At 41.6% G+C, this 26,833-nt stretch overlaps 1 protein-coding gene across 1 annotated transcript; it reads left to right on the top strand.

Annotated features, from left to right (window-relative positions):
- Nucleotides 1-1,056: 1,056 nt before the first annotated feature.
- On the top strand, nt 1,057-10,041 carry LOC124114788. The gene is made up of 5 exons (XM_046475542.2): nt 1,057-1,257; nt 5,083-5,418; nt 6,632-6,787; nt 8,176-8,304; nt 9,572-10,041. Exons 1-5 carry the CDS (start codon nt 1,161-1,163, stop codon nt 9,904-9,906), a joined length of 1,053 nt encoding a protein of 350 aa, XP_046331498.2. The 5' UTR covers nt 1,057-1,160; the 3' UTR covers nt 9,907-10,041.
- Nucleotides 10,042-26,833: the final 16,792 nt, after the last annotated feature.

Below are 26,833 nucleotides of genomic sequence, written 5' to 3'. Positions count from 1 at the left end.
GGGTATTCATGAAGAGCTGCGGCATGCTATCTTAGTGAGCAAGCACTATAAATCGGCATCAGTCCGGACTAGTACAAGCACGCACGCACACACACACACACACACACACACACACACACACACACACACACACACATCCCTCATTTGCATATAGGGGCGGTCGGGTAGCCTAGTGGTTAAAGTGTTCGCTCGTCACGCCGAAGACCCGAGTTCGATTCCCGACATGGGTACAATGTGTGAAGCCCATTTCTGGTGTCCCCCGCCGTGATATTGCTGGAATATTGCTAAAACCGGCGTAAAACCATACTCACTCACTCACTCATTTGCATATAATAGCAAATGTATATTAAAACATATTTACTTGGTCACTGAATACATGAGTACATTGGCTTCTCTGGGCTGGGAGGGTATATCATGCTTGTTTGGTTTACTCTGTACTGGTTACAATTCCAGCTGTATGGCCGTAGCCTATAACTAACCAATGCATGTCGTAAGAGGCGACTGAATAGGTCTGGTGGTCAGGTTGATTGTGCATCAGTCTACCCTTAAGGCGTGGGCGACGCTCGTAGTACAAAATTAATACAAAACTGGTTGTCAGACAACAAGCAAACACAGTCAACCATATCAAAAACATACAGAGTGAAAACACAAGCTATGAATTTAAAGCCACTATGGTCTAAAATCCGCATATGTCGAACTGCGCATAACTCGAATTACTCTGTTCGATGGTCCCAAGTATACTACTTAAAATAAGTTATGGACGCTCACATTTGGTAGGCTGTATATAGCAATGCCCTACATGAACAACTCTGAATGAATGGTCTTTAATTTTGAATAATATACTTTGCATGAACAGCGTTTCACCGCGGTTCAACATGAAGTGCATATTATAAAGCACAAACGTAATTATTTGCGGTGACGCCTGTAAATGTTTGTATGAGGAAGGTTTGTTCTGCATGCATTGTGAGACTGACGACGAACCGAGCTATGGAGAGCAAAAGGCCACTTATTGCGCGTTTCTACCCGCCCTTCCTGGTTTCCCATGCATGAAGTTGTCAGTATTTTGTGGGTCATGTATAGTAATGATAGCTTACTGTCGACGTGTTTCAAATGTTGCAGTGACATGCTATGTGGGCATGGGCATTTGAGTATATTTGTATATGATACAATTCGATATAAACGGATGTTGTGAGAACATGGGCCCAGGACTGTGTGTTGGTATTTTGTTATGGATCAGTGGAATTCGATATGTGTATGGTAAGTTGTACTGGCTCAAACTGAAGAGCGGACTTCACATTAATACACTCTAGTTTCGCTGCAACAATTTGTAGAGCGCAGTTCACAGTTCACATCAACACGCAACGGTCACCTGGCTCAGTTTGCAGTGTGGTTTTTAGCTGGCTCAGTTCGCAGAGTAGTGTTCACATTACTGCCCTCTCTATTTATCTGGCTTCGTTCGCAGAACGGAGTTCACATTAACATTACACTCACTTGCCTTAGTTCACAGTGCGCAGTTCACATTTACACTAAACTCACCTGCCTCAGTTCACAGAGCGGAGCTCACAATTACACTACACTCACCTGCCTTAGTTCACAGTGCGCAGGTCACATTTACACTACACTCACCTGCCTTAGTTCACAGTGCGCAGTTCACATTTACACTACACTCACCTGCCTTAGTTCACAGTGCGGAGCTCACATTTACACTACACTCACCTGCCTTTGTTCACAGTGCGGAGTTCACATTTACACTACACTCACCTGCCTTAGTTCACAGTGCGGAGCTCACATTTACACTACACTCACCTGCCTTTGTTCACAGTGCGGAGTTCACATTTACACTACACTCACCTGCCTTAGTTCACAGTGCGGACCTCACATTAACACTACACTCACCTGCCTTAGTTCAAAGTGCTGAGTTTACATTAACACTACACTCACCTGCCTTAATTCACAGTGCGGTGTTCACATTAACACTACACTAACCTGCCTTAGTTCACAGTGCGATGTTCACATTAACACTACACTCACCTGCCTTTGTTCACAGTGCGGAGTTCACATTAACACTACACTCACCTGCCTTAGTTCACAGTGCGGAGTTTACATTAACATTACACTCACCTGCCTTAATTCACAGTGCGGAGTTCACATTAACACTTTACTCACCTGCATTTGTTCACAGTGCGGAGTTCACATTAGCACTACACTCACCTGGCTCAGTGCGGAGTTCACATTAACACTATGCTCATGGGGCTAAGTTCGGAGTTCACATTAACACTACGATCACCTAACTGAGTTGACAAAGCGATGTTCACATTAACACATTACACTCCTCTAGCTCAGCGCGAAATTCACACTTGTGCACTCTAAGCTCACATGGCTCAGTTCACAGAGCGGTGTTCACATTAACACACTACGATCACCTAGCTCAGTGTGGAGTTCACATTAGTATACTACGCTCACCTTGTTCAGTGCGGAGTTCACATTAACACACGACGCTCACCTTGTTCAGTTCACAGAGCCAAATTCACATTAACACACTACACTCACCTTGTTCAGTTCACAGAGCCAAGTTCACATTAACACACGAAGCTCACCTTGTTCAGTTCACAGAGCCGAGTTCACATTAACACGCTAAGCTAACCTTGTTCAGTTCACAGAGCCGAGTTCACATTAACACACTAAGCTCACCTTATTCAGTTCACAGAGCCGAGTTCACATAAACACACTACGCTCACCTTGTTCAGTTCACAGAGCGGAGTTCACATTAACACACTAAGCTCACCTTGTTCAGTGCCGAGTTCACATTAACAGACACGCTCACCTTGTTCAGTTCACAGAGCGGAGTTCACATTAACACACTAAGCTCACCTTGTTCAGTTCACAGAGCGGAGTTCACATTAACACACCATGCTCACCTTGTTCAGTGCCGAGTTCACATTAACACCTAAAGCTCACCTTGTCATGTGCCGAGTTCACATTAACACACTACTGTCACCTGGCTCAGTTCACAGGCCCGAGTTCACATTAACACACTAAGCTCACCTTGTTCAGTTCACAGAGTGGAGTTCACATCAACACACTACGCTCACCTTGTTCAGTGCCGAGTTCACATTTACACACTTAGCTCACCTTGTTCAGTGCCGAGTTCACATTAACACACTAAGCTCACCTTGTTCAGTTCACAGAGCGGAGTTCACATTAACACACTAAGCTCACCTTGTCAAGTGCCGAGTTCACATTAACACACTACTGTCACCTGGCTCAGTTCACAGAGCGGAGTTCACATTAACACACTAGTAAGCTCACCTTGTTCAGTGCGGAGTTCATATTGACACACTAATTAAGCTCACCTTGTTCAGTGCGATGTTCACATTGACAGACTCTGGCTTCTCTGCCTTTGTTTGCAAAGCGTTGTTACTTGGAAGAATTGGCATCTTTTCCTGAGACATATGACCCATATCCTTTGGTAAACCTTCTTTGTATAAAAGATCTTATTCTTACAGCTCAATAGTTCAAAAGACATCGCGATACGTCACACGTTGGTTATGTCAAACAAGAAAAGCGCTTGATCCGATGCAAACACGAAATTCAGTAGCTGACTGTTCGTGAAAGACTTACTCGTCATTATGTGTCGTAATTCATTGCAATAGGACGGCGGAACATCATTTCACGCTTCGGCAGAGTCGTGTCACCTGTCATGAGAACTTGCGCAATTAATTGTGTCGATGTTCCAAGATGTGTCGCTGCTCGATATTGTACAGCTGTACTGGCTTGGCTCGGTTAATAATGGAGGTGTATAGGTGTAGAATTTATACAACTTGCACCGAATTAAATACTCCGCAGGGAGCTCAGGGTGTCACATAAGTGCAAGTTGATTCATGGGCTCGGGTAATATGGGTGTAGCGCCGTGAGCGATTGGGTGCAACATGAATAAGCATTTATATTCAAGCATTATCATTATTTTACCCGCCGAATGTTATACCAGTTACCCAGTTTATGGGTAATTAGATTATGTCCAATTTCCCTATGTGGATGTAGACTGTTGAGTACCAGATGCCACAGAAATCCCAAGACGATTAGAACATAATATATGTGAAGATATAGTTTGCCTGATTGTGTCTGCTAGTTCAGATGCTTGATATTTTATGTTCTTTGACTTTGGTCATATTGGACTTAATATTTTCAGAGTGCACGTTACCTTGGTTTTTTTAACATGTCTTAAAAACGATACTCCTTTAAGCCTACGACTTGAACTGCTTCCAAACCTCGGAATTATCTCTATATTTAATATGAGCAATTTATCTTATCTTGGGTTCATGTCAAAATTGAACTGTTCGCCCCGATTATGTTTCGAGGTCTGCCAGCACCATACTCGTGTTCGTGGGTTCCACCAAAGTGGTAAACGTCTAAGACCTGCATCACTTCGGGTTTTCCTCCTTCAAAGTGGCGTAAAACTCACTCATGCACTAACACAATAGTTAACGACAGTTCAAAAGCTCAAATGATCTTTCGACTTTACTCCTAGCTATGATGTGTGTGTTGGTGTGTGTGTGACATTTTCATGTTTAACGCCATGTTCAGCAGGGGGTCACGGGTGGCCCAGTCGTCTACGGCGCCGCGATTCGCTGTGCAGAGTTGCGTCCCTTTGGCACGCCAGAAACCTATGATTGTTGTTCGAATCCCGGTTCGCCAAGATTATGTTTCTAGGTTTTTCAGCTCCATTACGTGATATAAGCAATTTATTTTATCTTGGGTTCATGTCAAAAGTAACCCCTCGCCTTAATTGAACTGTTCGCCCCGAAAATGTTTCGAGGTCTGTCAACACCATACTCGTCGTGAGTTTCACCAAAGTGGCAAACGTCCGAGACCTGCTTCACTTCGGGCTTTCCCCCTACATTAAGCTGACACGTCGCGATATAACTGGAATAATGTTAAAAGCGGCGTTTAACCAAACTCACTCACTCACTCACCCATACTCAGCAATATTCCAGTTATGTATACTCAAAACCATGAAGCATAAGAAGCATAGTATCACATTTAATCACATTAAAACAATTACCAAACATTGATTAATTCCAGGCTTCATTCAGATCGGAAGCTTCCAAGCACAAACAACAGAAGGGGGTGAGTTCACATTTATGTGCAGTGTCAGCCAAGCCAGCTTTGTTCGCTGGTACAGGGAAGCTAAACTGGTACTAGGCACAAGGCCAGATGAAAACAACTGTTTCGCAGATTTGCCGAAAACGTATGGTGCTTCCAACAATGACTTTGAAGCGTATATCTCCGGACGGTACGACGCCGACTGTAACAGCACCCATCATCGTCTGACTCTCAGGAACATCTCCTCCGAAGACGCAGATACTGTGTGGTGGTGCGAGGACTATGCGGACAGTGCCAGTAGCAATGTCACCATCGGTATGTATTTACGAATCCTAAAGGACGAGGTAGGACAATGGTCATTTTTTTTTTTTTAGTGTCAATAGTTACGGAAAGCTTTGAAATATTAATATGAAACACATCAGTAATGTGTAAATGGTTGAGAACTCGATTTATTTCTTTGCTACACTTACTTAGACTTATGACATGGCCGACAACACCAACACGGATACAAGAGTTCGAAAAGACTTCTTCAAGAGATACTCTTACCATGCGCAAATCAGATGAACTTTTTACCATATGCTTGTTGTGCCTTTAGCTACATGCCTTAAGACAATCAGCGTGGGTCCAATGTTTGCTCATGATCCTTTATTAAAACAACCCTTCCTACAACCTCGAAATCGACCCGTGAAGATCCGGCGTTGAATAGGTCCTCAGCAACCCATGCTTGCTGTAAAAGGGTGCTTTGCTTGTCGTAACGGGATCGGGTGGTCAGACTTGGTTGATGCATGTCATCATATACCAATTGCGTAAATCGATGCTCATGATATCAATTACTGGCTTCTCTGGTCTAGACTCGATTATTTACAGACCGCCGTGATATAGCTGGAATATTGCTGAGTGCGGCGTTAAGCAACAAACAAACAACCTTGAAATCAAGACTTTGACATCTGCATCTACCGTACATTGTCTTTTTTTCATAACTGAAAATATACATTATTCGCATTGTCACAAACGTTGTTTCATGTATTCGTACGGGAAATAATGTCAAACGCAAACGATAAATGATAACTATGAAATCTGTTACCAAACAGATTTATGAATCCTGTAACTGTCACCATTAAACATCTCGGCTTGAAAAAAAACATAGTAGAAAAGGCCTATTGTATGAAGCAACTATACTTTTATTCAGCCATACAGTGGGCAAGGGTTGTCTTGCCATCTAAGTCGCCACGTTGTCTGGCCACAAACCTACATTTGCCCAAAATATGTTTGTGTTTGTCAGGGCAATGCTGATGGATTTCATCAACGAGATAAACATATTTGATCTGCATCACTTTGTTTTTCCTTCCACTTCAAACTGATGGCGTGCCATAAAACTATGATGGTGGTTTCGAAGATCATATTTGCCCTGATTCCAATAGAAGTTGAAGGACCAGTGCAAAGTCCACGTACATAAATAAGATACAATTTAAAATGCCTGTTGGTTAGCCTTACATCGCATATTGAAAATCTAACGTATATTTCACAGATCTGAAGATAGAAACAGGGAGTACGCCATTAGTAATGACTGAGTCTACAGCAGCAACGTTGTCTGTGTCTGTGAGTTCTACTACACCAACAGCACGGACATCGTCTACTCCAACAACGCCAAGTGTGTATCCAACCACGGCAACGAAACCAGATGGTACATTTTCTGTAGTCACATACACTATTGATTATCGAAGTGCAAAGTTAAATTGTTATTTTACTTGCTTGCAAATAGTTAGTTCTGTGCCACAAACACTTAACGAATATAACACTATTAAGATGTTTCCAACCAAAATTGAATATGTGAGACAGTAAATACATACAGTGCCGACAGTAAATACATACAGTGCCGACAGTAAATACATACAGTGCCGACAGTAAATACGTACAGTGAGACAGTAAATACATACTGTGCCGACAGTAAATACATACAGTACCGACAGTAAATACATACAGTGCCGACAGTAAATGCATACAGTGAGACAGTAAATACATACAGTGCCGACAGTAAATACATACAGCGCCGACAGTAAATACATACAGTGAGACAGTAAATACATACAGTGCCGACAGTAAATACATACAGTGCCGACAGTAAATACATACAGTGCCGACAGTAAATACATTCAGTGAGACAGTAAATACATACAGTGCCGACAGTAAATACATACAGTGAGACAGTAAATACATACAGTGAGACAGTAAATACATACAGTGCCGACAGTAAATACATACAGTGCCGACAGTAAATACATACAGTGAGACAGTAAATACATACAGTGCCGACAGTAAATACATACAGTGCCGACAGTAAATACATACAGTGAGACAGTAAATACATACAGTGCCGACATTAAATACATACAGTGCCGACAGTAAATACATACAGTGAGACAGTAAATACATACAGTGAGACAGTAAATACATACAGTGCCGACATTAAATACATACAGTGAGACAGTAAATACATACAGTGCCGACATTAAATACATACAGTGCCGACAGTAATGCATACAGTGAGACAGTAAATACATACAGTGAGACAGTAAATACATACAGTGAGACAGTAAATACATACAGTGCCGACAGTAAATACATACAGTGACTTTCTCAAGGCTCGCTAAGAACAGTTTTACGATTTACAAAACGACCCTAAAATGAATTTTATTTAAAAAAGAGCCCTAAATAAAACAGAAATATATAACGATGAGTAAAAAGATTAACCAGAAGAAATATCGTCATCTCAATAGAAAAAGAATAAGAATAAGAATAAGAATAAGAATAATTGATAATAATAACATAACGCTACATTAGCAACTAAGAGATGAACAGCTGTAGTATTTATGTACAATATGTCATACTGAATGAACAAATGATAAACAATAAATGAACAACATCACATGTTATAATCAAAACTTTTAATTTATATCGTTTGTCAAAATACCTGTGTTTGAAAATACTAGTACATGTATGTCTGGCCATAAGACAGCTACAGACAGCATGTTTTAACACCCAATTACTTATGCATACTGTCTGTTCACCCAGAACCCACAGCTGATAACACAATATACATCGTGGTCGCCGCAGCTGTTGGTGCTGGTGCTTGTGTTATCATCACCATACTTGTCTGCTGGTGCCGGTACAAGAGAAAGAAAGGAAAGAAATCAGATGAAAGTAAGTGTAAATTAAAGAGTTCTGCTTCTTGTAAGATATATATATATATATATATATATATATATATATATACATACATACATACATACATACATACATACATACATACATACATACATACATACATACATACATACATACATACATACATATATATATACATACATACATACATACATACATACATATATATATATATATATGTATTTATGTATATGTATATATATATATATATATGGGGGGGAGGGGGGGGTTAACGCCGCACTGAGCTCTATCACGGACCAGCGAATCTAGTGACTGATATTGTGAGCGACTATCCACGCCGTCGGGTACATTGATGATATACCGTCAACAAAGTCGCCTGGCGTGACGACCCGAGTCATTAAGTCCATCATGAGCAACATAGGTTGGAGGAGATCATTCGTGATCAACAATACGTGATTGAGCACTGAATGTGTTCGTGATGCTAGTTACGCCAAAAACGATTCCACCTCATCATGACCTATTGGTGGATATGTCGTCAGTACTTTTTTATCTTTCATTCTTGAGTGATTTCCTCTTGGAAGTATTGAGTGAGTGAGTGAGTGAGTGAGTGAGTGGAATGGTTTTACGCTGCTTTTAGCAATATTCCAGCTATATCACGGCAGGGGACACCAGAAATGGGCTCCACACATTGTGCCCATGTCGGGAATCGAACTCGGGTCTTCGGCGTGACGAGCGAACGCTTTAACCACTAGGCTACCCGACCGCCCCTTGGAAGTATTGAATCGGATTGATTCAAACCTAACATTATACTATGATTCAAATTTGTATCGTTGCATTGGGCCAATTGAATACATTAAAAGTGTGAAATGAAAGCAATCTGTATGTTACACTGGGCAAACTATAGCTGAGATGTGTGCTCTTAGACCTGTGCAGAAGCATATGTGTTTACGCGTGAGACCCAGGGCTGCCAGGAGGTAGCTGGTCCAGTTGTCGTTTATATAGTCATATGTTTTATTTTGACATTCTGGTAGTATGTTCTTGATGGTTAAATCTGTGATATATGACTAACTGCTTAACTGCGATAAGCTGTTTATAAACAAAACTATTATTAGCTCTTCTCGTTATTTGACTGAAAACCAATGTTTGATGTTTTAATAATATGTTTTCCATATCAATCCAGTGCAAGTTGACTAAATATTTTCCTGTTATTTTGTAGCAAATTTTGGTCATGTCACTATTTGATTGTATTCTGCCGATGGTTGACCTATTACTCTCTTGTCAGACGCAGATACAGCAGTTGATAACCCTGTGTACAACGCCTTGGGACCCATGGTCCAAGACGACAGCAACTACATGACGCTCAAGCCTCAGGCAGAATCTGTCGTCAACAAAGACATCAATGTGGACATCGAGACTCACACACAGCCTGGTAACACCCCAGACTATATGGAGCTGAAACCTCGCAGCGAGTCCGGTATTAGCGCAGACAGTGCTTACATGGATCTGACACCAGAAAGACAGCCAAGGATTTCTGCTGACAACGACTACATGAAGCTACAGCCGGGTACCGACACAGATAGTCACTACATGTCTTTCAAACCAAAAACGCATCCTTGAATAAAAACAGAAGGCAAATACATGGAACTGACACCTGACAGACAGCTCCGTACTTTAAACAATAAGCATTTGTCTTGAAATAAGATATATGTATGTTAATTGTTGAATGACACTAATAAAACCAAATATCTGACATGTATTAGTGGACGCATGACTTCAGACGTGAACCTGTGTTAGGCGAATCGAGCAAACACTTAAACCAGCCCAGTTAGAAACACTTACCATAGGTAGATGTGTAGTAGTTTTGCCTTTTGATACTTGTTTGGCAACGCATTAATAATTAGTGTTGGATGTTTCCCACTCAAAACAAAAATCATTCTAATATAACAATGAGTCAGGGGCACCAGTATTCTGTTTCCATCTATCCGAACAATTTACTCTTTGTCTCCAAGATGATGGCTCGGAAGAGAGACAGAAGCCTCAGTCGTTGTCTTCCCGAAGATATTAATGTTTATGGAATGTTATTTTTCGCACCATTGCACACAAGAACTGAATGGAAACTGCTGCAGACCCAGATGGTTATATAAGAACACTGTTGCATGCAGACAGTGCGATTCTAACGTCTTCAACTTATGTGCAGATTTGCTTACCCCAAAACGTGAAATAATCCCAGCGTGGTTTGAATCACCCATTCGCCCTTATAATAATCCGTGGTTTATCAAACCGATCCCGTGCCTGTTTCCGAACAATAACTGTTGTGTTGTTTAATGCGGTCTAAAATCAAACACACATATTACTTCTAGTGATAGCTCTATACGTTGCCTTGAATGTAACCAAATGCTCACCATGTCAGTATCGCACTAACACAGTTCTAACGTGACACCTCAGTGTAAGTCTTCCCAGGCGAGCTATACCAGAATACCTCTGTATGAAGAACATGTTCCCGTGGCAAGAGAGTTAACTGACTATAAAAGTCCAGTTTCCACCCTTGCCGAACTAGGCTAGGATTATGGAGTTACATTATGGCTGGACTAACCAGTCTATGCATAGTCCAATCAAAACCGCGCACCAAAATTGAAATCCGGTTCATAAACTGCCATGCAGAGTTCGGTCGATTGCAGGATTTGCAAAGCATGTGCATCGCCAACTCGTGGTCAACAGATATTTTCCAAATCTTTTCATGTTTTTAATCAAGGTGCTCACGTGATTTCATGTACTTCGCGAAGTAAGAACCGTTTTATCACAAAATAGATCTTGATAGTCGATCAGATCGTCTTGACTGGGCGCCACCTTTTTTGTTTGAAGCAAATGCATGTGATACGACAGGTGGAATCAGATTGGTCCATATGGGAGAGGCATAGAATGGACATAACTCGTAATAGCCACTGGTGGCGCTTCGATCGGGCCCAAGAATTCCAGCCTAGTTCGGCGAGGGTAGAAACTGGACTTGTCAAGTCAGTTAACGCTCTTGCCTTGGAAAGATGTATGAAGAATTAACTTTCTTAACTCTTTGAACTGACCGACTGCTTGTCGCCGTCATGGTCATTGCCCGCCAAAGCAGTGGTACTTAGTATTTTATTATTTGTTATCATCATGCATACTTTGATTAATGTTTCAGTAGGAACCTGTACTTCAACCCATGATTTCACTCCCAACCGGTGTTGTCAAACACGCACTGATCAATCTGCTTATTATTGTGAGGAGGATATAGAACAGAAATAACTGGCTTTATGTTTATTTGTCCTTGTTATAGAAAATCGTGATTGTAAAAAAAAGTCAAATGGATCAGGTAAAAGGTGTCATTTCCATCAACATATTTCAATCGGACAATAGTGTAAATAATTCAAAAATATGGCCAAACATATTGCTCATACCATGTCCTGAATAGTGTAGGCCGACTGCCCTGCATTATCAGGAGCTTAGAGATAGGATATAATACATGTATGCAATCTCTGTGTCTGATATTGTAAGAGCAAGTTATTGTGTACAGCTATATACTTCATACAGAACATGTATTTTGTGGTTCTAAAAATGTGTTTGAATGTCATAATTATGCTTATAGTTACAGTTCAACTATAACACATTATATGCATGTTTTATATATCGTGCATCTCACCGGATCAACTAGAACTAGACCACAGTATATACATGTACTATACATCGTGCATCTCACCGGATCAACTAGAACACATTATATACATGTACTATACATCGTGCATCTCGCCAGATCAACTAGAACACATTATATACATGTACTTTACATCGTGCATCTCACCGGATCAACTAGAACACATTATATACATGTACTAGACATCGTGCATCTCGCCGGATCAACTAGAACACATTATATACATGTACTAGACATCGGGAAGACATTTGATCCCGTACTCTGATTATGAACGCGTGATTAGATCTTACATCCGAGATCTAATGGCAAAGAACTGTAACACCCAAGTAGCTATCAATAACTTATAAAATTCAACAAACTATCGGTTACACCTACATGTACATGAGCTGTCAGTCCAGATTTGAAAAGGTCGTAATGTGGCGATGTCGTATTGGTCATAGCAGACACACTCATGAATATTTATTGAAAGGTGAGGATCCTCCATTTTGTATCCCTTGTGATGAGGGAATCACGGTCAAGCATGTCCTGCTTGATTGTGTTGATTTTGCCATCACAAGGGATAAATATTTCAAATCTCCATCTGTCAAGGTTCTTTTAAAATAAATTAATTCTCAATAAAATATTGTCTTTTTTTTTAAAGAAAAAGAACTATTAAATTAATTTTGAAACATATGTGAAATCGATGACAGGTTTTTATTTACACTCTTCAAAAAGAAAGGAAACGCACAGGTAGATTTTAAGTAAATTTATTGTACCTAATAAAGTCGTTATATGTAATTTAATATCATAGAAACAAATTTGAAATTTTGGAGTTCGATAGTCACATGTTGTCGGTGTACAAAGGCATTGAAAACTGTTCATTGTCATGTCACATAAGGCCACAAGGTTGCGCTGAACTCAGTATCTCGTGTGACCGACCCGGGCAGCAATCACGGCTCTGCATCTTCTCGGCATTGGCAGGAGAAGTGTACGAATCCTGTCCTGCGGAATTCTGCGCCATTCTGCTTGTAACGCGTTGGCCAGTTGTGGGAGGGTCTGCGGCGTGTTCTGACGTTGACGCACACGTCGATCGAGTTCATCCCAGAGCTGTTCGATTGGGTTGAGATCTGGAGATCTCGACGGCCAGGGGAAGTCGTTGATGTTGGCATTATGAAGGTAGTCTACCGTGACACGAGCTGTTGGCCCCCCAGACCATGACACCCAAATTGTCGAAATCATGTACACAATGTTGGGCTAAACGCTCATTTCGACGATGATAGTGATGGAGTGAGTTATATCACGGCGTGTCAGCTTAATGTGGGAGGAAAGCCCGAAGTGATGCAGGTTTCAGACGTTTATTTTTTAGTGAAACCAACGAGCACGGGTATGGTGCTACAAACCTAGAAACATAATGAAACATGATCTGGACGAACCGGGATTCAAACCCACAATCATAGGTTTATGGCGTGCCCAAGGGACGCAGCTCTGCACAGCGAATCGCGGCGCCTCAGACGACTTGGCCACCCGTGCCCCCTCGACGACGAAAAACACGGTTTCTTCCGTCTCGCCAGTGAAGACGAAATCGTGATTCATCGCTAAACCACACTCGTCTCCAGTTTCTCAAATTCCAAGACTTCCAATTATTGAAGGTTAGGTTTCTTGATGTTGAAGAGAGAGTCGCGGTGGTCGAAGTGAGGGTCTTTTGGTAAAGTAAGAGCGTTTAGTGTTGACGAGAGGGTGATGTGGTGAAGTGAGGTTGTAAATGATGAATTGAGAGCAGTGGTGTTAAAAGGAGAGTCGTAGTGTTAAAGGAAGGTATTGGTGGTGAAGTGAGGGTCTAAGTGACGAATTGAGGGTCTTGATGGTAAAGGTGAGGTGAGGTGAGGTGAGGTGAGGTGAGGTGAGGTGAAATTGGGACTTCGGACAGACGATCCACCACAAGAACAGGGGGGAGGTCCGTGATGGTATAGGGAGGGTGAGGTGGTGAAGGGAGGGGCAGGTGGTGAGGGAGGGTGGAGTTGTGAAGTGAGGGTAATGGTGGTAGCGGGAGAGTCGTAGATTTGAAGGGAGGTTGAGGTGGTGAACTGAGGGTCGTGGTGGTAGCGGGAGAGTCGTAGTGTTGAAGTGAGGTTGAGGTGGTGAAGTGAGGGTCTAAGTGATGAATTCAGGTTGAGGTGGTGAAGGGAGGGTCGTGGTGGTTACGGGAGAGTCGTAGTTTCTAAGGGAAGGTTAGGTGGTGAAGGGAGAGTGAGGTGGTGAAGTGAGGGTCGAGGTGTGATGGAGAGTCGAGGTGGGAAAGTTGGAATCGAGGGTGAAGAGTTTGAGGTGAAGTAAGGGTCGTTGTGGTGAGGTACACGTAAATGTGATGACGTGACAGTCGTGGTGAAGTGGGGTTCCATGTGGTAAATGGAGATCGATGTGATGAAGGGAGAGAGACTTGATGTTGTAAAGTGAGGGTCAAGGTCGTGATGGTAACGGGCGGCTCGTAGTGTTGAAGGAAGCGGGAGGTGGTGAAGTGATGGTCTAAGTTGTGAATTAGGGGTCGTGATGATACAGGGAGAGTCGTTGTGTTGAATTGAGGGTGAGGTGGTGAAGTGAGGGTCTAGGTGATGAATTCAGATTCGTGATGATAAAGAGAGAGTCGTTGTGTTGAAGTGAGGGTGAGGTGGTGAAGTGAGGGACTAAGTGATGAATTCAGGGTCGTGATGATAAAGAGAGAGTCGTTGTGTTGAAGTGAGGGCGAGGTGGTGAAGTGAGGGTCTAAGTGATGAATTCAGGGTCGTGATGATAAAGAGAGAGTCGTTGTGTTGAAGTGAGGGTGAGGTGGTGAAGTGAGGGTCTAAGTGATGAATTCAGGGTCGTGACGATACAGGGAGAGTCGTTGTGTTGAAGTGAGGGTGAGGTGGTGAAGTGAGGGTCTAAGTGATGAATTCAGGGTCATGATGTTACAGGGAGAGTCGTTGTGTTGAAGTGAGGGTCTAAGTGATGAATTGAGGTCTTGGTGGTAAAGGGAGAGTCGTAGTTTTGAACCAAAGGTGAGGGGGTGAAGTGAGGGTCCAAGTGATCAATTGAGGGTCGTGGTTGTTAAGAGAGAGTCGTTGTGGTTAAGGAAGTGGGAAATGGTGAAGTGGGGGTTTAAGTGATGAATTAAAGGTCGTGATGGTAAAGAGGGAGTCGTTGTGTTGAAGGGAGGGTGAGGTGTTGAAGGGAGGGTGAGGTTGTGAAGTGAGGGTGAGGTTGTGAAGTGAGGGTCATGGTGGTTAAGGGAGAGTCGTAGTTTTGAAGGGGGGATGAGATGGTGAAGGGAGGGTGAGGCTGTGAATGGAGGGTGAGGTTGTGAAGTGAGGGTCGTGGTGGTTAAAAGAGAGTCGTAGTTTTGAAGGGAAGGTGAGGTTGTGAAGGGAAGGTGAGGTGGTGAAGGGAGGGTCGAAGTGTGAAGGAGAGTCGAGGTGGGAAAGATGGAAACGAGGTGGTGACGAGTGTGAGGTTGATGGAATGAGGGTCGTTGTGGTGAAGTAAAAGTCAATGAGATGACGGGACGGTCGTGGTGATGAAGTGAGGTTCCATGTGGTAAATGGAGATCGATGTGATGAAGGGATGTGATGAAGTCGAGATGGTAAAGGGAGAGAGATGAGGTTCTGAAGTTAGGGTCGAGGTGTTTTTTTCGGCGTCGAGGTGGTGAAGTGAGGGTAGATATGGTGAAGGGAGTGTGAGGTGTTGAAGAGAGGTGTGAGGTTGTGTAGTGATGGTCAAGGTGGCGAAGGAAGTGTGATGTGTTGAAGGGATGGTCGTGGTGGTGAAGTAAATTGTAATGTGATGACGGGACGCTTGTGACGGTGAGGTGAGTTTCGATGTGGTAACTGGCGATCGATGTGGTGAAGTGGGAATCGAGGTGGCGAGGAAAGAGAGGTAGTTAAGTGAGCGTCGAGGTGGTGAAGTGAGTTTCGAGGTGGTAAATGGAGATCGATCTGGTGAAGGGAGAGTTGAGGTGGTGAAGTGAGGGTCGAGGTGGTAAATGGAGGGTGAGAACACATTATATACATGTACTATGTGACGTGCATCTCACCGGATCAACTAGAACACATTATATACATGTACTATACATCGTGCATCTCGCCAGATCAACTAGAACACATTATATACATGTACTTTACATCGTGCATCTCACCGGATCAACTAGAACACATTATATACATGTACTATACATCGTGCATCTCGCCGGATCAACTAGAACACATTATATACATGTACTAGACATCGGGAAGACATTTGATCCCGTACTCTGATTATGAAGGCGTGATTAGATCTTACATCCGAGATCTAATGGCAAAGAACTGTAACACCCAAATAGCTATCAATAACTTATAAAATTCAACAAACTAACGGTTACACCTACATGTACATGAGCTGTCAGTCCAGATTTGAAAAGGTCGTAATGTGGCGATGTCGTATTGGCCATAGCAGACACACTCATGAATATTTATTGAAAGGTGAGGATCCTCCATTTTGTATCCCTTGTGATGAGGGAATCACGGTCAAGCATGTCCTGCTTGATTGTGTTGATTTTGCCATCACAAGGGATAAATATTTCAAATCTTCATCTGTCAAGGTTCTTTTAAAATAAATTAATTCTCAATAAAATATTGTCTTTTTTTTAAAGAAAAAGAACTATTAAATTAATTTTGAAACATATGTGAAATCGATGACAGGTTTTTATTTACACTCTTCAAAAAGAAAGGAAACGCACAGGTAGATTTTAAGTAAATTTATTGTACCTAATAAAGTCGTTATATGTAATTTAATATCATAGAAACAAATTTGAAATTTTGGAGTTCGATAGTCACATGTTGTCGGTGTACAAAGGCATTGAAAACTGTTCATTGTCATGTCACATAAGGCCACAAGGTTGCGCTGAACTCAGTATCTCGTGTGACCGACCCGGGCAGCAATCACGGCTCTGCATCTTCTCGGCATTGGCAGGAGAAGTGTACGAATCCTGTCCTGCGGAATTCTGCGCCATTCTGCTTGTAACGCGTTGGCCAGTTGTGGGAGGGTCTGCGGCGTGTTCTGACGTTGACGCACACGTCGATCGAGTTCATCCCAGAGCTGTTCGATTGGGTTGAGATCTGGAGATCTCGACGGCCAGGGGAAGTCGTTGATGTTGGCATTATGAAGGTAGTCTACCGTGACACGAGCTGTTGGCCCCCCAGACCATGACACCCAAATTGTCGAAATCATGTACACAATGTTGGGCTAAACGCTCATTTCGACGATGATAGTGATGGAGTGAGTTATATCACGGCGTGTCAGCTTAATGTGGGAGGAAAGCCCGAAGTGATGCAGGTTTCAGACGTTTATTTTTTAGTGAAACCAACGAGCACGGGTATGGTGCTACAAACCTAGAAACATAATGAAACATGATCTGGACGAACCGGGATTCAAACCTACAATCATAGGTTTATGGCGTGCCCAAGGGACGCAGCTCTGCACAGCGAATCGCGGCGCCTCAGACGACTTGGCCACCCGTGCCCCCTCGACGACGAAAAACACGGTTTCTTCCGTCTCGCCGGTGAAGACGAAATCGTGATTCATCGCTGAACCACACTCGTCTCCAGTTTCTCAAATTCCAAGATTTCCAATTATTGAAGGTTAGGTTTCTTGATGTTGAAGAGAGAGTCGCGGTGGTCGAAGTGAGGGTCTTTTGGTAAAGTAAGAGCGTTTAGTGTTGACGAGAGGGTGATGTGGTGAAGTGAGGTTGTAAATGATGAATTGAGAGCAGTGGTGTTAAAAGGAGAGTCGTAGTGTTAAAGGAAGGTATTGGTGGTGAAGTGAGGGTCTAAGTGACGAATTGAGGGTCTTGATGGTAAAGGTGAGGTGAGGTGAGGTGAGGTGAGGTGAAATTGGGACTTCGGACAGACGATCCACCACAAGAACAGGGGGGAGGTCCGTGATGGTATAGGGAGGGTGAGGTGGTGAAGGGAGGGGCAGGTGGTGAGGGAGGGTGGAGTTGTGAAGTGAGGGTAATGGTGGTAGCGGGAGAGTCGTAGATTTGAAGGGAGGTTGAGGTGGTGAACTGAGGGTCGTGGTGGTAGCGGGAGAGTCGTAGTGTTGAAGTGAGGTTGAGGTGGTGAAGTGAGGGTCTAAGTGGTGAATTCAGGGTCATGATGTTACAGGGAGAGTCGTTGTGTTGAAGTGAGGGTCTAAGTGATGAATTGAGGTCTTGGTGGTAAAGGGAGAGTCGTAGTTTTGAACGAAAGGTGAGGGGGTGAAGTGAGGGTCCAAGTGATCAATTGAGGGTCGTGGTTGTTAAGAGAGAGTCGTTGTGGTTAAGGAAGTGGGAAATGGTGAAGTGGGGGTTTAAGTGATGAATTAAAGGTCGTGATGGTAAAGAGGGAGTCGTTGTGTTGAAGGGAGGGTGAGGTGTTGAAGGGAGGGTGAGGTTGTGAAGTGAGGGTGAGGTTGTGAAGTGAGGGTCATGGTGGTTAAGGGAGAGTCGTAGTTTTGAAGGGGGGATGAGATGGTGAAGGGAGGGTGAGGCTGTGAATGGAGGGTGAGGTTGTGAAGTGAGGGTCATGGTGGTTAAAAGAGAGTCGTAGTTTTGAAGGGAAGGTGAGGTGGTGAAGGGAGGGTCGAAGTGTGAAGGAGAGTCGAGGTGGGAAAGATGGAAACGAGGTGGTGACGAGTGTGAGGTTGATGGAGTGAGGGTCGTTGTGGTAAAGTAAAAGTCAATGAGATGACGGGACGGTCGTGGTGATGAAGTGAGGTTCCATGTGGTAAATGGAGATCGATGTGATGAAGGGATGTGATGAAGTCGAGATGGTAAAGGGAGAGAGATGAGGTTCTGAAGTTAGGGTCGAGGTGTTTTTTTCGGCGTCGAGGTGGTGAAGTGAGGGTAGATATGGTGAAGGGAGTGTGAGGTGTTGAAGAGAGGTGTGAGGTTGTGTAGTGATGGTCAAGGTGGCGAAGGAAGTGTGATGTGTTGAAGGGATGGTCGTGGTGGTGAAGTAAATTGTAATGTGATGACGGGACGCTTGTGACGGTGAGGTGAGTTTCGATGTGGTAACTGGCGATCGATGTGGTGAAGTGGGAATCGAGGTGGCGAGGAAAGAGAGGTAGTTAAGTGAGCGTTGAGATGGTGAAGTGAGTTTCGAGGTGGTAACTGGAGATCGATCTGGTGAAGGGAGAGTTGAGGTGGTGAAGTGAGGGTCGAGGTGGTAAATGGAGGGTGAGGTGTTAGAGTGAGTGAGTTGCTGAAGGTTAGTGTCGAGGTGTCGACGAGATAGTCGAAGTGGTGAAGGGTAGGTTGTGTTGGTGAAGTAAGGGCCAAAGTGGTAAAGTAAGGATCTTTGTGGTGAAGTGTCTGTTGTCAGGTGATGTTGAAGTGACGTTCGATGTGGTGAAGGGAGGGTGAGGTGGTGAATTGAAGGGAGATGGTGATTGGAGATTGAGGTGTAAAGAAAGTATCGAGGTTGTGACGTGAGGGTCGATGTGTTGAACTGAGGGTGAGTTGGTGAAGTGAGGGTCGGGATGGTCATGGGGGTGGAGAGTGGTTGGCGAGAGAGTTGGAGGTGGGGCTGGGATGGTTGGTTCAGGGTTGTGGTGAGTGGTTCGTGTAGGTGGAGGGAGGGTCCGAGTTGTTAAGGGAGGATCTGGGTGAGAAGGTCGTGATTGCTTGCGGGGGAAGGATTGGGATGGTACAGAGCTGGGTTTTGCGGTGGTGGTGGGATGGTAGGTGTGGTAAATGGAGGGTCATGGGGATGGTGGAGGTCCTGATGTGGAGGGTGTGAGACGGTTGGGATGATGGAAGAAGCGTCCTGATGGTGGTGGGCGGCTCGGAGTGAGGTTTGTGTCAGTGCACTGCATGGGTAGATGTGTTATGTTCTATTAATGATTACTGTTTAGCACATTTTAATAGTCAGTGTTGAGCACATTTTAACATCTCAAACAGCGGAACTAAGGCTGTACGTTTGGTACCTGGAAAGCCTGTTTCCACTTCTTTCTTTTACATATTGCTGTGCATGTTTACTGTGCTGGTCTGTTGGGAGAGGCATCCATTGCAGTTAGATAATAGATACTTTGGTCAGTAGGTATGCATATCCGTCCGAAGAGACATGCATCTGTGGTCTAGTCGTTAGAGCATATCCATTGAGAGAGGAATGAAGGTGGTCCGATCTTCGGGCGCATTAAAGAACAATACGTTTAATCATGATACTTCTTGTCGGCTTGCTTGCCACTGACATTAGGCGATGAAAAAACGACTGGTGAGTGTACTGTATCTGAGCCATACCCAAAATCCCTGGTTCTAGTTCCTTTTTTGTGGGAGGTACATGGTGGCTATGATTGTCGTAAGAGGCGACTAACAGGATCGGGTGGTCAGGCTCGCTGACTTAGTTGATGCATGTAATGGTATCCCAATTGCGTGGATCGATGTTCATGATGTCAATCACTGGTCTGTCTCGATTATTTACAGACCGCCGTCATATAGCTGGAATATTGCTGAGTGCGGTGTTAAACAAAAATCAACCAAACGGTATCACTGACTTCCCTATCAATAACATATGGCCATTGGTGCACAGCACGTAATGTTGACCAGATATTCACAAAAACACTGAAACGTTATCGCCTGGACAGAACTGTCTCTCTTAAGACATTTCTTCATGATTTTCTTTTTCATTTTGTTCTGGGATTCTTGCAAATTAGTTCCAGCAACTTCACATAATTTAGAAGGCCTAGCTTGAAATGATGAAACAGATCCCCCCAAAAAGCCTCTTTTCAGACCTAACATTAAGTCGATGCTCCTTCACGAATATAGCCAAAGATAAGGTCATAAGGACTAAATGCTAAATACTACTGAGCTGACTCCCTCACATCAAAAAGCAACAAATGAATGCCCTGATCCCAATCATTCTCATTTTAAACAGTAAGTCCTCATCATATTCTTAAGAGTCTGAAACCACTCTAAAGCTCCCTAGATTCAGGATGATATGCTCAAGGCTTGAGTTATGCCCTGGGTGCCTGTCAGAACACTTCTTGTATGAAATTAGAACCCTAGATCTGACTGAATAGTCCTTGGTAAACCAGCCATAAGGAAGTGAACTTTTCAAACGCCTTGATAATAACCTGAGCCAAACAGTTAAGAAATGGCCGCTGGAAGCCTTAGGGAAGCACACCTGATGGTAAGCGTTTACAGATTTCCTAAAGTAGTTATAGGCAAAGGACTAACACATGATGACCCTGCTGAATGATTCTTCAAAAGCTGGACTTGGTTTCAAAGGTGTGGCTGGGATTTTCTGATTCGGTTTGCCAAATATTTGACACACATGGCATGTTTTGTAATATTAAGCCGCATCATGCCACAAATTAGGCCAAAAGTAATGGGATAGTATTTTGTCTTATTCACACCCAAATGACCTGTCATTATTTCAAAATTGCAAAATCTAAATTTGCAAACTACATTTTTGGCTCACTTCAGATATCATTATTCAGGTAACTTTCAACATCAAAACAAAAAGACTTTTAAGTGACAATATTCTCTTTTTACTCACAAGACCAATTTTGTTGTTCGATATCATCTTTGTTCACAGAAACACGAAAACATTTAATTTTCTCATTAGCTCTCTTGTGATGTACAAGCATACCTAAATGTATACAAATATAGAATATTCTTAATATTTAAAACCCAAGTATCTTTACCACTTGTTGCCATAGGTTTTTAAATTATCTAACACAAGTTTGGGTATCTCTCCGGGGGCATATATAATATTTTACACCAACATTTTATGCATCTTACCATATACACAACAAACAATGGTTTAGTTCCACATTCTCCAATTACCATGTAATTACTTACCAATTTATTCACTCCCAAATCGTCATGACAAAACTGTATTTGGACGTAGTATGCTGTGAACATTGAAGTTTGGATCATCATGCCATAAAATATCCTGAACATGTATTCGACCTTCATTTTCCCAAATTCTTTTCCCTCACAAACTCCTGGTTCTAATTCAATAAGGAGATCATACTACAACATTATAACACGACTTTGCAAATTACTCGATTCTGATTGGTCAACAGAGACTCTTAAGTCACAATAAACCCCCTCTGATTAAAACAGCTGGTTTGACGGCCGCATCACCGCGGAAGCTAATATTCATAGAACAACGTGTTTTTCAATCATTGTCGGTAGGCGTATTTAAATAATTATACCTACAATTATAGGTTACAATTTGCAATGTTACAGTTACTACAAAATTCAAAGGATGTGTGGCCATATATTTCGAACCGAAAAAAACGACAGAGATCAACAAAGAGAGTGTATTTTAAGTTTTGGGGACAACAGAGAGCTTGGAATTTGGCGCGTTTCTATATACGACTGTGACGTCATATCTTTTGCGTCACAATGAGCGATATGGCGTCATAATTGGTGACGTTCGGTGTAGAACAAAAGCTTTGCTAAGCTTGCTTAGGTTTCTTTAGGGGTGCCCGCCTCAATGTTACCTTTCCAAGCTGCCGTGCTTATATGCTGTCAATGCCTGTCACATGTTCGAGTGAAGTATGACGTTGTAAACAAACCGCCTGAGCATTTAGAGCGCCATGTTTTGTTTAAAGACTGTTGTCGGTGAATCCGTAATTCAATTCGATAACCAACTCAAAACACTGGACTGAACCAATGCCGCTTCACTCAATATATTTGCTAGCACCAAATAGTTCGCGTTTTATTTTGTCATGGTAGAAGGCGCTGCGCGTTCGGTTTCAAATTCAATTTAGCGTGGTTAAATCTACAGGTAACCTAGCTCTACATTGAAAACATAATATGTATATCTCCTCATTGACCGGTTCCCATTATAAATGGAAAATATTTAGTTAACCCTCATGGTGCCTGAACGTCAGTCAGTCTGCATACCGCTCAGTGCTGCACTGTGATGACGTCGCTGTTTCAAAAACGTATACATTGTATCAAAAGTGTTACAACGTCTTTATTTCTAAACACAGTGTAACCAAATTGTATAACATGCAACTCGAGTTGATTGTCTTTCCATCAGTATCTGAAATCACAAATCCAAAAGATCTATGCACTGCCTAAACATCGATAAAATTGCTGGTATTATAAGTTTCCTACTTTTCTACATTAATCGTAACGTGGCAAGCCGAGTCAAGTAAGCGCTCTTGTTTGAGATCTAAATGTCCAATAATTCATATCTTTGGCAAGTACATGTCCTAACAGTCATAGACATATGACATTTATGTTGAAGTACACATTCACTGAGAATTTTCCGTGAGTTATATTTATCGATAAAAAAATCCCGATGAAATTGTGCGTGTTTTTTACGTCAAAACAAAATTGACGGAAGTGGTTGTGATTAATTCATTATTATTTCTTAATAAATAACAAGATCATACTATTGTTATGCCACCCAAGAGTAAGTACATGTAGCTTCATTCAAAATTGTTGAAACGTTTTCATGGGCAGCAAATCCATTCAACAAACCTATTTTCGATCACTCGCAACTCGGGCGCCATATATCTTTGCTTCGTTGTGCAATCACACAGTCCGCTTATTGGTGTCATGATGTGTTCTTAATAGTTTAAATCTAACTTAATTATAGCTTGAAACGAGATGTAATTGGACAATTTTAATACTTGAATTTGAAAGCTCGAGAGAGTAGTGTAGCTAGGCTACATTTAATACAAGGAAACGATAACTTGCACATTACAGGTGAAAGAAGGCATTATTGTTTTACGGTACAATTATAATTAATATCTAGATTAAGTGAAAGAGAAAATTACGAAAATATGGATTATTTTGATTAAAAAGTGTTCAATGTATATACAGTTCACGTTCTCAAAACTCATGTTCACAAATTTGCTTCACTATGACCACTAGAAAACATACATCCTCGTCGCAGCTTGTATTTCAAACTTGGCTGCCTCACTTAGGCCTTTGCCCAAAATATACTTGTATGGCCAGTCCATAAAATACATTTTTTCTTTCATATTGTTTTATAATAACGACTTCAGAAGTGGACATACATGATAGAATTTTTCCAATAGTTTCCCATTCCATCACATTCTACTGAAGGAAAATTTTGAAATAGATAATGATCGTAGGTCAATGAAAGTAATTGAATTATTTGTCATAAAGGAAAGATATATTCTTGGTATTGAACTTCGAAAATTTAACCAGCAAAATCTTAAATATATATGGTTTTCAGTTATTATGTCTTTCCTTTTTTTCCTAATTTTGGCCTCGCTAAACCACAGCTTGGAGGGAAGATATACAAATTAAAATGGCGAAAAAAGAACCACAAGAATGCTTTGATTTTGCTCTTAGACAAACAATTATTTTAGAAAAATCTATTTGATACTAAATACAAAAGGATACAAAATAAAATAACTACTTCTATGTCACTGATCGAAGTATTTGGTAATTTAGATAATGCAGAGTGGAAAGAAAACATAACTATATAAAACATCAAAACGAAATCACATTTACACTGAAAACATTTTGTCTTTCAGAAATCGATTATCTATATATTGTGAGTAGATCTAATTACTTTTACTGTTGATATTATAAATTGAACCATTCGAGATTATAATAGATGAAGCTAAAATATTAAAAATCTAGGTTGTATTTTGACAGCTTTCTCACTGTAAAACATTCCATTCCCTTACTCAACTAAATGCACATTATTTTCATGGAATATCAAGCCTTCAAACAGATATGAAAAGCACATGTCAACATACCAAAATTAGAAAACTGCGCTAAATATTCTAACACTGCCAGTCAAATGATAAGCGGTCTCATTCACTCGTCGGTCGCCATGGACATTTTCCAAGCGTGATGTCCTAGATATGCTTCTTGTTCAGACAGAGAACATTGTTATTTGGAAAATGAAACCACGTGTATCCATTATACTACAACAACATTAGATCAGCTGTTTCATGTGGCATCATCCACGTCACAACACGCGAGGTCAAATCACGCGCACCTGTCCAGACGACAAATTCAGCGGCGGGAAATCACCGACCGTCCATTACCCTTTACGAATAAAATTGCAGATTCTAACGACATAAAATAAAGTGTTCTCATTGCTGACATTTCAGATAACATATCAAATAAGTGTTGAAGACTTGCAATAAATTATCATACGTTAATCACTGTACGAGAGTACAGTGTACATCAGTAATGTGTAAATCTAATATTTATATTAGATCTAATATCCATGGCAGAATGTTCGAAATACGAGCTGTCGTGTTGTGATAATATATTCCAATTTTTGAAGAGATTAGTAATGAGTATTTGATGATATATATACATACACAATTGGTTATCAACTATCTTGTACAATCACAACATGTACCATGTACATTAGACTCACGGAAAATACTATTTCAGCAAACCAATCACAGCGCCATTATCACAGTTTCAATGAAAGGAAAAACAAATCGAAATCAAACTTTACAGCACATCGTATCCATAAGCAATTAACCCAAATACAAAAAAGGTATTGCTGTCATCATTGTAGATGTTATGTTAATGTTTTCAGTAGTTGTATTATGTTTGTATCGCGTCTACCATCGACAGAAACGGTGGCCGAGCTACCACATGTGGAACCGACCTTGACACAATTTTACAATATGGCGTCGACTCACGTTTGGTGTCGTGGCCACATTTTTAAAATCTCCTTTTGCGACAATATGTGTAACAGTTAGGGCAAGTAACTGACACGGTCAGGTAGTTTGAGCAATCACACATGACTCTTAGTCATTTCAGTTGAAAAAAAGAAGCAGTTATTTATCTAAACGGGCGAGCATGTGGGACGACCGGTAGACAAAATATCGCGGCACAGATATGATGCGAACGTGCCCTGTCGATCACTTCTGGTTTTGCCGTTTAATGTTAAGCTTTTGATCATGGACTTCCTGCCCATAAATATACACCATACCACCTTAATACTAACGATCATATCTATCTTTCCATATCTTTGATTTGAATATTTTCTGTAAATCAGCATCATAAACAATCTGCACTGTCGTTTCGTCTCTAGCGCCGTGCTGAATCGCCATGACACACAGTCGATAAACATATGCAATACTTGAACAAAAAACTTCCGTGGCCGACTAAACGTAAGTACTCTTACGCCAATAACTGTACAGTGGGGACTAGTAAATCTTTCTGGCCAGTCCGATCAGATTTCTTTTTCAAATTTTCAAAGTATAAACTCTTGAATACATTCAGAAAGGTGTCTTCTTCGGAAAACTATAACTTATACAAGAACATTAGAAACAAATTTCAATCTTTATGTAAACAAAAACAGACTCATTTTAAGCAGATCATTACAAAGGCATTAGTTAATGCTGAGAATGATAGCAACTGTTCAACATTTTGTAGACTTGTTAAACGTTATATCACCTCACACTGATAATTTCTCAACTGAAGTTAGTGAGTTTCTTCAACATCATAATAATAGCTTATGCCCAGACTGTCAAAATCAAGATGATATTTTATCGTGTGATTTTATCGAACAAGATGTTGTAAACGCTCTTCACCATTTAAAGTGTGGAAAAGCACCTGCTGATGATGGACTACTATCAGAATTTTACAAATCTGTTGAAAATGTATTAACTCCATAACTTGTCATTTTGTTTAATGCAGTGTTGACCAGTGGACATTACCCAAAATTATGGTTAACGGGCATAATAATGCCACTGCATAAAAAAGGTAGTAAAAGTGATCCTAATAACTTTCGTGGTATTTCACTTCTCAATATAATGGTTACAATGTTTTCTTATGTTCTGAATAAAAGACTACAATGTTTCTTAGACTACCAAGGCATAATTGGTGAATATCAAGGGGGGTTAAGAAAGATCATTCAA

The sequence above is a fragment of the Haliotis rufescens genome, unplaced genomic scaffold, assembly GCF_023055435.1.
Source record: "Haliotis rufescens isolate VD_foot unplaced genomic scaffold, xgHalRufe1.0.p SCAF_18, whole genome shotgun sequence".
Classification (NCBI taxonomy): domain Eukaryota; kingdom Metazoa; phylum Mollusca; class Gastropoda; order Lepetellida; family Haliotidae; genus Haliotis; species Haliotis rufescens.
Note: the sequence above shows the minus strand (reverse complement) of the source record. Positions and strands in the feature narration are given on the sequence as shown.